Source organism: Pavona decussata, unplaced genomic scaffold, assembly GCF_977016875.1.
Source record: "Pavona decussata unplaced genomic scaffold, jaPavDecu1.1 SCAFFOLD_72, whole genome shotgun sequence".
Lineage (NCBI taxonomy): Eukaryota > Metazoa > Cnidaria > Anthozoa > Scleractinia > Agariciidae > Pavona > Pavona decussata.
In genome coordinates, this window is record NW_028145491.1 from 1,266,529 (window position 1) to 1,282,880 (window position 16,352).

The 16,352-nt window shown below is 39.8% G+C and overlaps 1 protein-coding gene across 1 annotated transcript; it reads left to right on the forward strand.

The window, feature by feature from the left end:
- Window positions 1-631: 631 nt before the first annotated feature.
- LOC146476859 (raf homolog serine/threonine-protein kinase-like) lies at window positions 632-15,286 on the forward strand. The gene is made up of 14 exons (XM_085113985.1): window positions 632-809; window positions 1,171-1,257; window positions 1,427-1,503; window positions 1,657-2,382; window positions 4,778-4,832; window positions 5,818-5,854; window positions 6,376-6,461; window positions 7,650-7,817; window positions 8,041-8,137; window positions 8,691-8,815; window positions 8,986-9,120; window positions 10,097-10,226; window positions 11,372-11,455; window positions 12,158-15,286. The coding sequence occupies exons 1-14, from the start codon at window positions 790-792 to the stop codon at window positions 12,251-12,253; spliced, it is 1,923 nt and encodes a 640-aa protein (XP_084970111.1). The 5' UTR covers window positions 632-789; the 3' UTR covers window positions 12,254-15,286.
- The last annotated feature ends 1,066 nt before the right edge of the window (window positions 15,287-16,352 follow it).

Genomic DNA, 16,352 nt, shown 5'->3' on the forward strand with positions numbered 1-16,352 from the left:
GTGTTCTAAGCTGTTCCTCAGTAATATAACTATTCATCTGCATATCTTTGCATCGTGACAGCTTTATTGGTCTTCTGTCCACCCTCGGAAAAAATTTGTGATTTTAAACTGAAATTTTGCGATAGAATGCGACATTTTATTCCGCCTTCGGGTTCTTAAAATTTATGCAATGTCAAGCGGGATCGGCCTACGTTTTCAATAACATGACACGAAAAGCGAACTATTCTACGGGCACCATTCACTTAAATCAAAATAATGCACATGAAAAGGTAAAACGCAATTCGACGTAATTTTAAGTTCATGGAGTTCGTTCCCTTATTTATTGCCATAATTCTCCCTGTGCGCCAACCATTTTTTGCATACAAATATTCTATCACGGTTTTGGCCACAACAATTACTGGCGCGACACTTCGCTTTGTTATTCCTGCGTCTCGGCTGTTGAAAAAGCCATGGTGATTCTATTAAAGAATGCATTTTAAAGGTGAATTGTGAGAACTCCGCGCTGTTGTTTACTTCGATCGATCCCCCTTGTTCGTGCACAAGTGCAAAGCGCATTCATTGTGCATAATATCCCAGGCCTGTGTTTGTAAAGCTTCTCAACGCTGATTGGTCCAAACATGGCAGCTGGATATCACTCGTAATCGCCGTAATTTGCATTTCGTAGGTTGGGAGGCTAGCTATAGATGCACCACACATCACACGCTCAAGGCTTTTCGAGCGAGAAAGTTTTCTCAAGCCATATCTGTAGAGATGCCGCAACTGCTTCCTGCTTAATCTTCGGAATAGGACATGCAAGTCGACGCACATAGGTGAGACGCGAGAAAAATATCATAAGGGAACAGTTTGGTCAAAACAATCACCCCAGAGATTGTGTTGATTTTGCGAGCGAAAAGCAGTAAATTGTTTTTAGGAAGAAAATCTCCAATGAAACGGTAGACGGTGGGAAAAAACTCGAGGTGTTTTCAGACACAGAACTACCTTGTTCCTTTCTAATACGCAGTACGTTATTTTTTCCTGAGTCAAGTCGATGGCGTAGCGAAGTGCAAAAGTTTCATTAAATGCGGCAGAAAGATTCTCATTGTCATGAATACATCTAGCACCTGCTAGCGCGTTTGGAGTCAAATTGAATTTAGCGTCATTGCGATTTTCATCTCTTCTTCTCTGTTGCAGTTTTTCGCGGACCATTCTCTGCCGAAGCCAATGCGATAATTGCAAAAAAGTGATCCGTTTTCTAGGAGTGCGATGTCAAGATTGCAGGTTGGTAGTTATAAAATTTTTTTTACTCAACTGCGGACTGCACAGAAGACCAATTGTACATGAATAGTAATAAACACACAGAGCAGAAATGACTGACAATTTCTTTATGTTCGTTTGCGGTAACTGAGTCTTACCGCTAACTAAAACTTTGCTATGTTTCGATCAAAAGGTTGAAATATCACAAAAAATGCTCCAGCCACCCCTTGGCTGCGGACTGTGATCTTCGATGCCGTAAAGTTGATCCAGGTAAGGGAAAGACACAATATAACTTTTATGGTGCAATTAATATTTATTTTACTCTCAAATCCCTTTTCTTTTCAGTTTATAAAGTAACATATCCCTGAATTTTGGTTTCGTGTTTTTCCGGTGATAACGCAGACTCTCTTTTTTGAATGATAGGAAAGACAAGAGGCAAGCGTTTCTGGCGTAAGGGGCATAATGCAGCCAGCAGACAGTTGTCACTTTACCATGCAAATTTGGAACACTTTACCAGAAAGGAAACTCAGCGATCACTTGTTCCTTTTAACGCTAAGGGAAGAATACGTCAAAAGCTAATCAATGGACTTTACGAGTCATTTTGCTACAATCCGAGACAGGCGTTTGAGTTTCAACCTAATGATGCGGATGAATTTCGAGTATCCTCAAGACCTTTAACGGTGCCCGTGGAACGGCATTCAACACCCGAAAAATATCCGACTCGCATCTGTGAAAATTTAACCGCTATCGACGAACCAGTTCTTGAATCGCCAAGGTCAGTTTACAATGAACATTATCTTTCTTCCTCGAGCTGGCATAGAGCAAATTCGTGGTCAACTTCAGCTAGCTGTACTTACTCATCGGGTTATTCCTCTGCGAATACATCTTGCCCGTCATCGGCAAACTCGCATCGAAGCACTTCGCCAACACCGGACTTTTCTAACATCAAACTTTTGAGTGCAACTTTAGAGCAATACAACGGGGAGGGAAACAGTTACTCAGGAGGCAGTGATCTTGGAATTCTGGCAGAGCAAGATGATTTAATAGACGGCGACTTGTGGGTAGAACCCTGCGACAATTTTGCTACATGGCCTCAAAAAAGTAAAATTCAAGACAAAGCTGAGAAAGCGAACAAGAGAATATTTTCGGGTAAGTCTTGATCACTTGGTTGTTTGTTACATTGACGTTTATTTTCTGCAAAAGGGGAGCTTCGTGTTTAGGTTTTCAGTGGAAATAAATATACTGAGGAAATGCTAAAAATGCTGGTTTAGAGGATAAGTCGGTGTATATTCTCTGAATGACCTCATATTGTAATTTTTTTAACCTCGTATTGTATAACCGCTCTGTCCGCAAGGTTAGCCAGGGAACAAAATTTGAACCATCAGCGATAAATTGGTATGCCAAGATATCCAAAAACCTTGACATATGTACATATTGCCTGAAATGTTGATTTGAGACCAATTAAAATACGCAGGATCGTATAAACGGAGTGCTGTTTCATAGCTTAGATTTGAACGAAGGGTCTCCCTTTAGTAGTTCATCGATATACCAAATTGAAATGACCAAAATACGAGACGAAACTTAAAAATTTCACATAATGGGGCCCGTTGAAAAGAAGAGCTGTTTACTACGAGAAGGAGCATCGGATCACAGAGGGACAGTTGATGTTTTTTCCGACACAAAATCTGTTTATTGTATCATGCATTACTGACTCATTAATGTTCGCGGACATCATGTCCCTGCTAGCAGAGGTTTCTCTTTTCGTTTCTCCTCCCCCCGGGGTGGAGAAAAACAGAAGCGACAAAGATATTAGAAGGTAGCAGAAACGACAAGAGACAACTCTGCTAGCGGGGTATCGCGGACACCACAAACCAAAAAAATCGTCCACGTATGATCGTAGTAAAGATCATGTAGATTCACCAATGAAAGGACACCTGCATCTTGATGCTATTTCGGTTACCTTTGAATTTTGGCGTTTTAAACTATTTCATGCCACTACGGCTTAAACGAACTCATCTCGGCCTGCGTCTAACAATGTCATATCTCAGTTGTAACATAGGTTCTAGATGTTTCAGTTGTTCTGCACAGACTAAGTGATATTCATTTATACAGATGTCGCGTGAGCGCGCCACCTCACGCGACCTAATCGGAGAAAACGTCAAAACCAAGAGACATAAACTGGAATTTTTTAGGCGGATTTTCAATTGAATAGCATAAGAAAGACTCCATACAAACTCGCGAGCACAAGGATGGTAACTTGGATTTGAAAGAGTTTGCTGGAGTCCTGTGTTCAATGCGCTAATGTTTGCGTACCAGTAATTGGTTTTGAGTTCGTTGCCTCAGGTTTTGAAGACAAACAGCAATTTATCCCATATCTATTAGAGTCGTTATCCAGCAGAGAGCATGTCTTGTTTTGCAATGGTTGGAATATATTTTGTCTGTGAGTGGAAGAAACTTATTATCCACTGGATAAAATTATCCGCTCTTTAAACAGCAGGGGACAGGATATTCTTAGGTCTCCTTGTAATCTAAAACCATTCCTTTTATTGCAATGACTCAGAATTAAAATTGTCGTCATTTTGCCAGTATTAGCTGAGTTCAAGCATATCAAACTGTGCTGTGTAAAACGATGGGTTTTTGTACATTATTTATTCATTTATTTATTTATCTTTTTATTGACCAAGTCCCTTTCTGGACTTGTTCGGTTATTTTTCGAAAGATCTAAATGTCACATTAAAAGTGCTGACTCCGATTCAGCTGTTTTTGTAAGAAATTTAAAGTTCGGGGCGACGAAACACAAAAAGCATAAATATTAGACATAATTAAGGAATATATTTTTCTTCGTAAACGTGTGCAGCATTGCAAAAACATTTAATATGCCCCGAGGCTTAGTTTAGCCAGCTTGATGTCATAGCTTATCTGATTTACGCTGAACGCTACTAACAAGTATAATGGAAGATTAATATGGCTATTATTAGACTAGGTGACGTAGTAAAACTGCGCAAAAGGTAGAACGACAAGTTATTTTTTTACTCAATTTGGAAATTTGTCCATTTACGATCATAAACTAACGACCAAAAAAAGGAAACATTAATGATATGCATCTTCCTCTGAAAACTGCTTTGGCTTCCCGGCGAATTCATGAGCGATCATAGCTGACCCATTTGACTTTCATGTACGGAACGGTTTTTCAAAAATTGTAGAATGAAAAAATAAATGAAACGGCAGCAATTTGCAATGGTAATTATTTTAATTACGCTGCATAAGGTAGCATCGAAGCACTATGAAATCCTGGAGTGTGGACACTAAAATTGTGACAGCTATCGAGCAGTATTTTCCCGTATGGCGCTGTTTTTTTTATGCTGCGGAAGGTGGTACCCAAACTAGGAACCCCAGTCAACGGTATGATAATTCAAATGAAGCTGGGCATGCATTACTTTCCACTTCTGTTCTTTGTTTCTAGTTTAATTTCCTTCAGTTTCTGACAAGCAATTGAAAGGTTAATATATGCATCTCATGTCATTTGCCCACGCTTTGTTTTTAGCTGATGACTTTTACGGATCTCGATACCACGAGCCACTCCCCACTGTAAACAAAAGGTGAGTTCATTTTGCAGCCAGATCACGTACAAGCTATTAGCAAAGCAAATGTGAGATCATTATTTCAAATCATATTGCGTTGTTAGTGAAAACTGAAAACGTCATTTATCGCTCCTGATTTCCATGTATAACGGAAGACGAAGGAGTTTTTCCGTGAGGTGACTCCAAGGCAACTAAACCTACTGACATTTACCTGTTCAGTTGAACTTCAGAATTCTCCCACCAAAATTAGAATCGCTTAGAAACGTTGTAGAGAACTGTTTACGCTTGCTCACGCATTGCTCTTTGATCCAGAAAAAAATGATATTTCCAATCGATTTATTTTCCAAAAGTCTTTGGAGTTCTCTAGAGCCCATCGATTGCTCTACAAACTATCATGGACATTTCTAGCGTGTTAAAAACAAAATCAGTTGTCAGGGAAACTTAATGCAAGGAAAATCGATCACGCAATAAAAATGATAGACGTCTAGTCAGTTTGACACTTGAGTCAATCTTTATCTAGCTGGCATAAATCAGTTCTTCAAAAATTAGCAAATGTTTGGCATTCATTGTATTTTATTTCTATTTTAAGGCCAGTGGAAATAAAAAAGTGACGACTCAGTCATGCTCAAACAGGTGTAGCTTGACGGGATTTCAATTTTGTGTCACGAGTTGCACAATCGTCCAGTGTTATATTTAGCGGTATAGCCTGGGCAATCATAATAAACTTAGTACAACAAAAGGACAACTTGCGAGCCAGAGGCTCCCCCTCCACCCACCCACCCACCCACACACATAGTCATGTGAAACGTTATCGAGTGTCCTATTAGTTCTAGATGCAAATGGGGAAACTGAGTTCGGAGGTTGTTTGCACGTCTTAAAAATATGCAGTTTGGCGTGAGAAGTTATCACTTTTTTGAAGTTTTAGAACTAATGGTAACTCGACGTCTCGAATGATATGTGTCAGTGTTTTATGTGCGCTTCTAATTGTTATCTGTATTCTCAGTGTAAACAGAGATACACAGGACGAGCAAGATATTAAGGTGGGCATGATTGTCATCTTTCAACTGTTCTCTGTGACTTCTACATATTGTTCTTTGGTATAATGCAATAACGAAATGAGCAAATGCTTGTGCAACCCTAAATTACACATTCTCGGCCCCAAAGACTTCTGGCTTGATTGCGCAAGACGCGGTGCAAGGTCATCTGCAAAAGCGAGGATTTCCTTGCGAAGCTTTTGAGTACAGTGGACCACACGTCAACTATACTCCGGATTTGTGTAAATAAACTGATTGTAAGGCTAGGTCTACGGCGAAGGACAATTTCATAATCACTCAACTGGTACAATTCGTCTTGTTCAGGGCCAAGTTAAGAGTGCGAAGAGCTTTCGGACCACTGATAGCGTAGGATTGCACATTTAATAACAGTTAGGTTGAGTTCTTTGGTAAAAAACACCTCGTGGACGAGACAATCGACCAATCAAATTTTAAGCAATGAAAATTTAAAAAAAGAAGAAATACACGCGATTTGCTCTCGCTATAAAATATCTCTTCTTTATTCGCAGAAATCTCTCCGTGAATGGAGCATCCCTTATTCAGAGTTGCAGTTTGGTGAAATTGTGGGAGTCAGCCCTAAAGGAAACGTGCACAAGTAAGTTTGTAACCTATGTTAAAAGCGTCCAGAGGAAAAAAAATGACACGTGATGACCCACACATTGCAAACCATGCCAAAGTGGTATTTCTGTACTCGAGTGGATTCTTCCTCCACAATTTGAACTGCGGGGGCAGAGGTTAAGGTGCATGTCCCTGTGTAGGAAGTTCTTGTAGCAGGTTATTAACCGTGACTACAAAGGGAATTGTTGTCAATAGATTAACTTCCCACGAATTAGTTTCACTTCATGGAGGGAGTCGTATTTAGGGAAATATGTCCCCCTCCCCTTCTCCCCCCCCCCCCCCCCCCCAACTAGACACGTCCAGCACAAGCCGCCTGTCATTAACATGGATCTCCCAATCTCCTCTGGGATTGTTGCCTTGAAATAAGAGAGGTCGAGAGGTCGCGCGAAATATCCGAGCGCGAACGAGGGGAGGGCGGCTTTCGCCTCGCTCCAATCTCGCTGCGAGCGCACCCTCTCTACTGACCAGAAAGGGACTGCTTGCAGTCTATATGTGCTGTATTTTGGCGCCTCCAGATCTGGTTAGAGAGCACTGATGGTGCACTAGTACACTCACCAAACTCGGCTTCCTAACTGGGTTGGATTTGTTTAGTTTTGGTTCCCGTCCTTTCTCTGGTATAAACTGAACCTGCACAAGACCTAGGAGCGGTCGTTATAGTTTTCCTCTCTGGATATGGTCATACCTCTCAGAAACAACAACTTTATTAACAACTTGGCAGCAACATTGGTGGTCAAGAAGACCCAGTCGTTTACAAGATGTCTCAAATACTTTGATGTCACTGGAAAAAAAAATAAACATTCAGTAGTCACTTCAATCAGCGGATCCCTCAGCTCACAGTTTCGGTTGTACAATAAATCGACACCGTGAATATAAACACGTGATTAGTCTGCGTAGCTGGCGGTTTTGTTAGGGTTTGGTGGGCCGCGGTGGAGCCGAGAGAAGAATGGGGACGAGGGAGGGGAAAACTCCCTCGTCCCCACTCTTTTCGCGGCTTCGCCGATCGCGCGCGGGCCACAAAAACCGCCAGCTACGCAGATTAATCACGTGATGTTCATTTATCACGTTGGGGGGGGGGGGGGAATCTTTTTTAACCTTTTATTTTCGCTCATATGCATCGTATCTTTATGTTTTTAGTTGATAATAAAATCGTTGTTATGTTTTTCAGGGGCAGATGGCATGGCGATATTATGATTCACACTCGGCGAAAGTCGACCAAAGAGGACGTGGAAGAATTCCTCAAAGAAGTGTCAGTACTGAGTATGATAAGACACGAAAATGTGGTGCTCTTCATGGGCGCGTGTTTGGAGCCACCAAACCTTGCTGTAATCACCAGGTAAACAGCGCGCATGATCAAAAAAAAAACAGTACGCTAGACGTACATGTGTGACTCTGTCCTTATGCTTCAACGGTAAACAAAATGGTACTTCAGCAGAAAGCTAAATTAATTGAGCGTTCTATGGGCGTTGTATGTTCATAATTTCGGTTCAATAACTTCATTGTAGTCATCAATACTAAACTAAAAGTCACTTTAATGTAATATTTCTTCTTTTCTTCAGCGTCAGAAGAGGTTTGTCGCTCTACAACCATCTCCACGTTCGTCAGGATCTGTTTTCGCTGCATTCGAAGATTTCTATCGCCAAGCAAATTGCTCAGGTTTGTATCCTCGGAATTCATCTTGTTTCTTTTTGCGATTTCAAGAAAAGATTATTAAATATACCGTGAGAACTGACGGTAAATCAATTTTACTGGTAATGTTATCACTAGAGCCTAAGGTAATGTTCAACCGAATGGTTACTAAGTTAGGAGTATGGGAAACAGGAATTTGTTTATGTAGACTGAATTGGATGACAGAGATATGCGAAACAGGTGCAAGTACCTGGCGGAGCCCAGAAAGAAGGGCAAGCCGTGATAGGATAAACTTACAACCGGCTGCGGGATTGCAGAAAGAAGCAGAAAAGCTGACTTAAACAAAGACTTTCTACAAAGTCGCTCGCGAACGTGGGCGAACGTAACTTTTGGATACTAGAGAGGCATAAGGTTAAACCCAAGAGATTTCTTTGGGCTTGCCTCAGTGTCTATTGATCTCTGTTGACTGCGACACTGTGAGCATGTCATAGACCTCTAAACCGCCGGACTGGCTGGGTTTGCAGGTATTTTAACAAGTCCTGTTTGCTATCTCTGACTAACTCATTTGTGACGTTTGCAGGGGATGAGCTATCTTCACGCCAAAGGCATCGTCCTTCCTGCCTTGACCGCCATGAACGTGTTTCTGGAGTCCAAGGTCAAGCTTTGTGTGTCTGGTTACTGCAACAGGACAACTCGAGTTGAAAGGTGAAATAATAAAAATCAATAAATGAAAATAAAATGCTACTTTTATGCTCACTAATGCCGTAGCCTTGTAAATGTATCAGTGTAAACACCACATATGCGTTATCATGTTTCGTGAGTTTTCATTGTAAATGAACTCATCTCTTGCCAACTAACAAGCAGTTTTGTTTCAGGGAGGGGTACGCCAGTATACCTCAGGGTCACCTGACTTACCTAGCTCCAGAGCTTATGCGCACACTCACAAGAAAAGGATGTGTGCTATCTTCTGAGGAGAGCAACACTGAGTGGTCTAACGTGTATTCTTTCAGGTGAGACATTTCAGTGATCACAACATAGCGTAAACATCCGATATAGGGCTATAAGCCCAGCGCTTATATATTTTCTAAAAGGCTCATTGTTGCTGGCCTATGTTCAGGGGAGCTTATTAATGAACGGAATTTCTGCGTTTTAAAGAGAGTTTGGTTTTTTTTTTAATTGAAGGGCAGTTGAGTTAAGACTGTTGAGCAAACCACATGAAACACGTGAACGTGCAAAAAAATGCATCCCACTTTCTCAGACGGTAACTTTCTGAGTCGTCCCAAAGATAAGAACGAGTTTGCAGAATAGCACAGAGAATGCTAGTATCTTCGAATATGAAAAACAAACATTCACTTAAGGAAAGATCAAAGATTAAATAAAAACTCTAAAAAAGTGATTGGTCTTATTTGATGCTTGGAACTGAGGTACTGTAGATACAGTCCTCGCCGCGTCGGACAACTATTCCTCAAACGGCCTGCCGAATATCTTAAAGACTCCAGACAAAACTTGATACAGTTTTTATTGGTCAATGAAGCTGAAGATGTGTCGCAAAAGATGAATATGACTTCGCTTAAAAGCCTTCCAACTATGTAAACTGAGGGTTTCATAAATGTTGGCTTGTGTTAACGTCTGTGAATATCGCCAAAAAAAAAAAACATTTTACGAAACACCTATTATCACGAATGCCATTGTTCCTACAATATTATCGCTATAAAATTTGTAGAGAAGGATTTGGGTTCCCGGTATTTCAATTTTTCATTTGTAAAAATTTGAACTACGATATCATAACATCCTTCAACAAATTGTCTGAGAGGCGAACCCGTGAAAAGGAACGACAAAGGCAAAGCTCTGAGGAGAAATCTCATCTCCTCTTGATATCCTTCGCCGTGTCACCGCTCGCGCTTTTGCCTCCGTGTAACTGAACAGTACCACCAGCTACCAAGACTATTGACGAATTCTAATGTTAAAGCGTGTTTTTTCCTGTAGCACGATCCTGTACGAGATTTTCACTGGCAAGTGGCCGTTTAACTTCCATCCCACGCATTCCATGATTTGGATGATCGGAAAAGGACAACAGCAGTGTGTCACCCATATCCAATGCCCGGAGTCTCTGAAGGTGTGTAACATTCATGAGTTCTAATCCCCTCTCTCTCCGGTTTATGTCACCGGGATCTACAGACCACTAAAATAATCACACGCTAGGGCTTCATCCAGAGACTCTGAAACCAGAGCGTTCTTGCACAACCTTATTAACAACACCATGGGAAAGTACTGCTTAATAGCTTTCATTTGAATGGTCACACTCAAGGATTTCATCCACAGACTCAAAAGTTAGAACCACCTAGTACAGCATAATAAACAGCACCACAGGAAAGCACTGCCCAGTAGCTTTCATTTGAATGGTCACACTTAAGGATTTCATCCACAGACCCAAATATTAGAACCACCTTGTACAGCATAACAAACAGCACCACAGCAAAGTATTGCTTAGTAGCTTTCATTTGAATGGTAACACTTAAGAATTTCATCCACAGACTTAAAAGTTAGAACCACCTAGTACAGCAAAATACACAGTACCACCGGGAAAGCACTGCCCAGTAGCCTTCATTAGAATGGTTACACTAAAGGATTTCATTAATTCGCAGACTAAAAAGTTAGAACCAACCGCTTGTACAGCATAATAAACAGCACCTCAGGAAAGTACTGCTCAGTAGCTTTTATTTGAATGGTAACAACTTTAGAATTTCATCCACAGACTCAAATGTTAGAACAAACTTGTACAGCATAATACACAGCACCACAGGAAAGCACTGCCTAGTAGCTTTCAGTGGCTTGGACGCGAGACACCTCTAAAGGTATACGGTAACCTGAAGGATTTCATCCACAGACTCAAAAGTTTGAACCAACTCTTACGGCATAATAAACAGAACCACAGGAAAGTAAGATTCAACCAAATGGTCACTTATCAGAATTTTTATAGATACAGTCAAGAGTTACTGAACAATATAATAAACAGCACAGGAAACTACTCTTCAGCAGCTTTCACTTGAATGATCACGGCTTTCGGATTACAAATGAAAAATATACCGCACAAAGAAAAGTTGAATCTGAGTTTATTACAGTAATATAATTATACAATAGTTTCAAGCAATATAAGCTGTCTAGTGTCATTTTTACCCATCCCATAAGGAGATATAAATGGAAAAGGGTAATTACAATAGTCTACGATATACTAACTGATATTCACTTGCGTTAAATCAGGAACTTATCAGAAACTGTTGGAGTGACGTACCAAATGACCGACCCGGATTTAGCGGGATTGCAGAGTTCCTTCAACAGCAAAACGTGAGTACAGTAGACTGATTAATCTACCTCGATACGCGACTTTTATCTGCGTTTTCCCGTAGTTCTGACCACTTGTGCAATCCTTGTTTGTAACGTCGCCGCACCTTTTGAAGACGCAAATGATTGCGTTTCCTGTTTAAGCTAAAGATCGCTCGCTTATTTCAACAACCCACCATGTTTTAGAACGCGTTTTAAGCACGGATTGAGCAGCTGGCTCTCGAAATTTTCTTCTTTTTCATGATTATCTGTGGCTAAAGCTAAATTAGTCGAAAACCAGCCAAAGTTCATCCTTTTATTGATTTAAACTTGGGCTTAATTTGCATGGAAGATTTACCTTGATAAACAGACTTCCTTTGAAGCAACGTCAAAGGTGAGGGACAATTTCAAGTTGACCTTTGACAACCTCTTAAAAGCTGCTAAGGTCAAACTAGCATCTCATCAGAATAAGCAGCTTTGTTTGCTTTACCGAAGATACGTCAAAAACACCTGTTCAACTTTTATCTCACGGAAAGGTGATCTTTGACTTGGTCAAATTTATTTGAAGATTTTTCAGAAACGGTTTTTGAGGTTAACGAAAGGGTGGGTGGAAATTTCGTTACATGTATAGTTAACCAAAAACTGAGGAAAAAATGCTGTTTATCGTACAACAAAAAATACTTTCTGAAGACCGTCGTTTTATTTTATTTATTTATTTATTTTTAGGTTCCTCCTGAAGTTGCTCGCAAGAGAATCAGTTTCTCCGAGCCAGAAAAAATGAATTTTGTTGGCCGCAAGATGAATACACTGTCCATTAAGTAATCTGAGCAAGGCTTTCAGTCTCCATTAAAGGTGAACCTACAAAACCAAGATAAACCCGTCAGACAGATCACACAGTTGATTTTAGTCACGTGTTAACCGGGCCTGATTCGTTCCCGGTCTTCTCTGTAGTTAGGAAGTATACGTGGCAAGGGTGCGTGAGAATTTAAGTAAAAGCAACTCCCGCTAGCTATGTTTTTCTCATTGTAACTCTGGTCCTGAAGAAGACTAGTTGTACTAGTTGAAATATTGGCCCAAATAATTAAGCCCTTTGCCGTAGTTTCAGCCCTGCAATCAGTTTGGTTCAGAAACCAGGCTATTTTGTTTAATCTTACACGATCTCGTTTTGCTAGTCCTGTCTGCTAATTGAAACACAGAATGTTTCTTTGTTATAAAAAATTATCCTGGGTTGAAGCTTCTATGATCTCTTCGATCCCTTTTGAGTTTAAAAAATCTTTACTAAGCAGAACCGAAGTTTGCGAACTGAAAAGTTGAAAGGTTTGATATCTCTAAGAAGTTCATAGTCAGGAATAAAATGTATAATTATTTCCGAATCAAACTATCGGTTCCGCTTATTCCTGCCTTAATTCAATGCAGTGTTTTGTTTTTTGTTTGTTTTTGTTTTGTTTTTTTCAATCGATGCCATGTGTTTTTGTCAATCCTTTATATGCTTTTCAGTTCGCATAATTTTGTACTTTTTAGAGAAATTTCTCTCTTGTTAAAACTAACTTTTTTACTTTTGACTGGCTGGTATGGAATAATATACCCAGCCGTCTTTCATGGGTGCTTACAAAACGTTTAATTCTTATACTAATAACAGTGCTTGCTTGTTTATAGCGATAGCTTTCAATCTTTATATGAATTAGATGCCTTTATTCCAGGCACGCAAAAATAAATAGAACTAGTGATTTGTGATTTTTACCAGATATTTTTTACTCCGCTGCGCCAGGGTATTTTAGTAAAAAAGAAAAACAAATAACAGATTACATATTTGATAGATGCCAAGAAGAGATAGAGTCTTCTAAAACAAATTTCTTTTCCATAATTGAACTATGATTTATAAACTTCGTTTGATATTTGGCCTATCAGTGGCTTTGCTTATGACTTCATTTTGTATCTTTCTAAAAAAATCACCTCTGCTATAAACTTTTATGTTCAAGATTGGACATTAAGTCGAAAAAACACAGCTCGAAAACATGCAAGGAATTATCGCCGTATGTGTAGCTGGGATAGAGTAGCTGGTAAGACCTGGTAACATAACTGATCACCGATAAAAGAGCATTTAATAAATTGTTTAAATAGACAACTGAAGAATTGATTGGCCCATTTTACAGTTTTGTGATCAGTGGTCTGCCCTTGGAGTGGAAGTGGGATTGCAGTTTGCTTTTCATTGGTAAATGCAAACTAGTGACAACAAGAACCAGAATTTGCATCATCAAAGTCTATTCCAACCTCATTTCCACTCGAAGGCCAACTTACTAAACGCAACTGTAAATTGTGCTATTAGCCGACAGTGAACATTAACGCAACCCTGTATTTTGTCACATCATAAATCGAAAAACTTCTTTAATTGTAGAAAATGAAACTTATCTAACACAATCCTTATTGTTTCGATCACCTAGGACTACCTCTGTAAGGTATGAACCTAGATAAGCGCGGAATGATTAGGAACTATTAGCCCCGCTATTAGCCATCAGAATCGCCAACCAGCGAAAAAATAACCGTAAAAAGGCACACACGTGGTGTCAAACAAGCTAGGAAAAGTCACGCGAGTCACCTCGCCTTGAGTCTGATTGGCTGAAAACATCACCTCTGACCTTATTTGGTAGGAGAGTGTGGCACGTTTTTTTTATAATCAAGAAGGAAAAAAATATTGAAAAAGGGAAAACAGGGTTAGTTTTTTAAATATGCCAGAAACGTAATTGGCATTTTAGGAATTGAAGTTGAAATCGGCTATTTGTTTTATTGGCCAAAAGCGCTGGTTGCTTGTTAACCCTTCTCTGTCGTGCGGGTTACGAAAGGGAGGTTAAATGATAGACAAATGAACCGATTAAAAACGTTAGAGGAATATAGTAATCTACTTGGACCTAAACAGCAGTTTTCAGTTGAGTGTCGTAAAACAAAAGCCAATTAATTACTCTTGCCAATCACAACAGACGTGAACAGCGCAATGAACCAATCAGAACTCAAGAGAAGTGCGTGCAACATGCGCCAAGCAAGCGCCAAGCGCGGAAAGCACGTGCTTTTGATTTTGTTTTGGTTTGGCTTCTTATTGGTTGAGAAGGTAGCTTGAGGTTTTCAATAAGTTTGATATAATTAGTTTTGCCAACCAATCACACAGCGTAGTAATTAAAAAACCGAAATAAACGCGAAATTATCGATACTCAGCTGAAACCGCTCTGGTCCAACATGGTAGAAGGATATCGTTAACTCATACACAGTATCGAGTATCTGGAGAATCAGTGCTCTAATTCAAAAGTGACCGGGTTGATCATAACATCGGATTCGTTTCGTGGTCTTCTTTTGTTTGACGCGTGCAAACATTTCCCACTAGCAGTTAGAGCTTTTTCTTAGTTTTGGCTTGGACATCATGAGATCGCTTTAAGATTTTATGATCCTTGGTCACTTTTTACATCATCTGGGTGAATAGTCGTTTGTACTAACCATGCCAACAGTAACATATCACCATGGTTTTATTTATTTATTTTAAGAAGGGTGTTACATTCGTGTTTACTATGTAAACTTTGACTTTGAAACTTATCCCATGAAATTCAGACGTGTTTAGAAAGGAGTCCAATCTCGCCGTAACCCTAATCTTAAGGTCAGTTTCTGGTAACATGAGAACTCAGTTACCACCCGAGACCTGGATACGGTGCCGAGAGATACTGGGCTAACGAACAACCAACTGGAAAAATTTGCTATAGTTTGTTTTCAGATTTGAATCGATAACAGACTTTTGTTACATGCATGAAGTAAAACTAACATTGTATTGTATTGTATAAATAAAAAAATGCTTAATAAATAGCTTTTAGAATATCTCTTTTGCCGGACTCCTTTGTTAATAGATTCAAACTTTGCTTCATCATCTTAGTCATGTGCTTCTGACTTTTGGGTTTGGAGGAAAATCCTAAGACTATTACCATTCATGCAAAAGCTACTGAACAATTCTTCTTGATTTTTTTTTTTTTTTTTTTTGGCAAAAAATTAAATTTAGCATTATTAACATTAATTTCAACTTTGTTGCTTTCGGGAGAGAGAAGATTCATTCGGCGATGGTCCGCCCGTACCATTACCGAACTGGTGCCCCATAAAAAATTTAGTCCTTGCTTATACCGCAAAACAAGGGAAAATTATCTCTTGCTTAAAGATATGACAAAGACAGAGCAGCATTTCCTTCGTTTTTGGTACAACATGACAATTCACATCAATCTTTTCGTCGAAATTTCTGGCAGGAATTTCTAGTTGATTTTTGCGACCCTCTCTAATACGACCGTTTCAACAAGTTGAAGTATCAAAACATTTAAACACCGCTGCCTTTTGCATGCTACGAGGGCAGAGCTTCGTCTTACAACCCATGATAGGGAATAACCTTTTCCCTCGTGCCCCCCCCCCCCCTCCATTTTTCTTGGGAGGCATACAGATACTTATAGACCCGTGCCTGTGTTAAAGCCAGAATTGATTCTTTTATCATACGATCTAAACAGCCCACCAAGCACTTTCCCTTGTAAACCTATTGAGAAAATGCCGCACTCGGGGACGTATTAGCCGGGCGGCGCCGGAAAACTGTACGGCCCTGCTAGAAGCACATATGGCCATGCGCAAAACGACTTAAAACGATCTGCGTATTATGTCTACAAAACTTATCTTAAAACTACACAGTGATAGCGAGCAGCATTAAAGCAAATTCTGCTTTGGATATTCGTAGCCGTAATTATCTCTTCTGAATCAACTGAAAACAGTTTCAAATTGATAGAATATGAAAGGTCATATATTTGGACTGCGGGTGAAATATTTAAAGAAGACCGTCGAAGTTATCGAATAAAAAGTCTGAAAAATGGCGTAAATCGTAGTACATGTATTCATCCATAGCGAAAATCTCCAT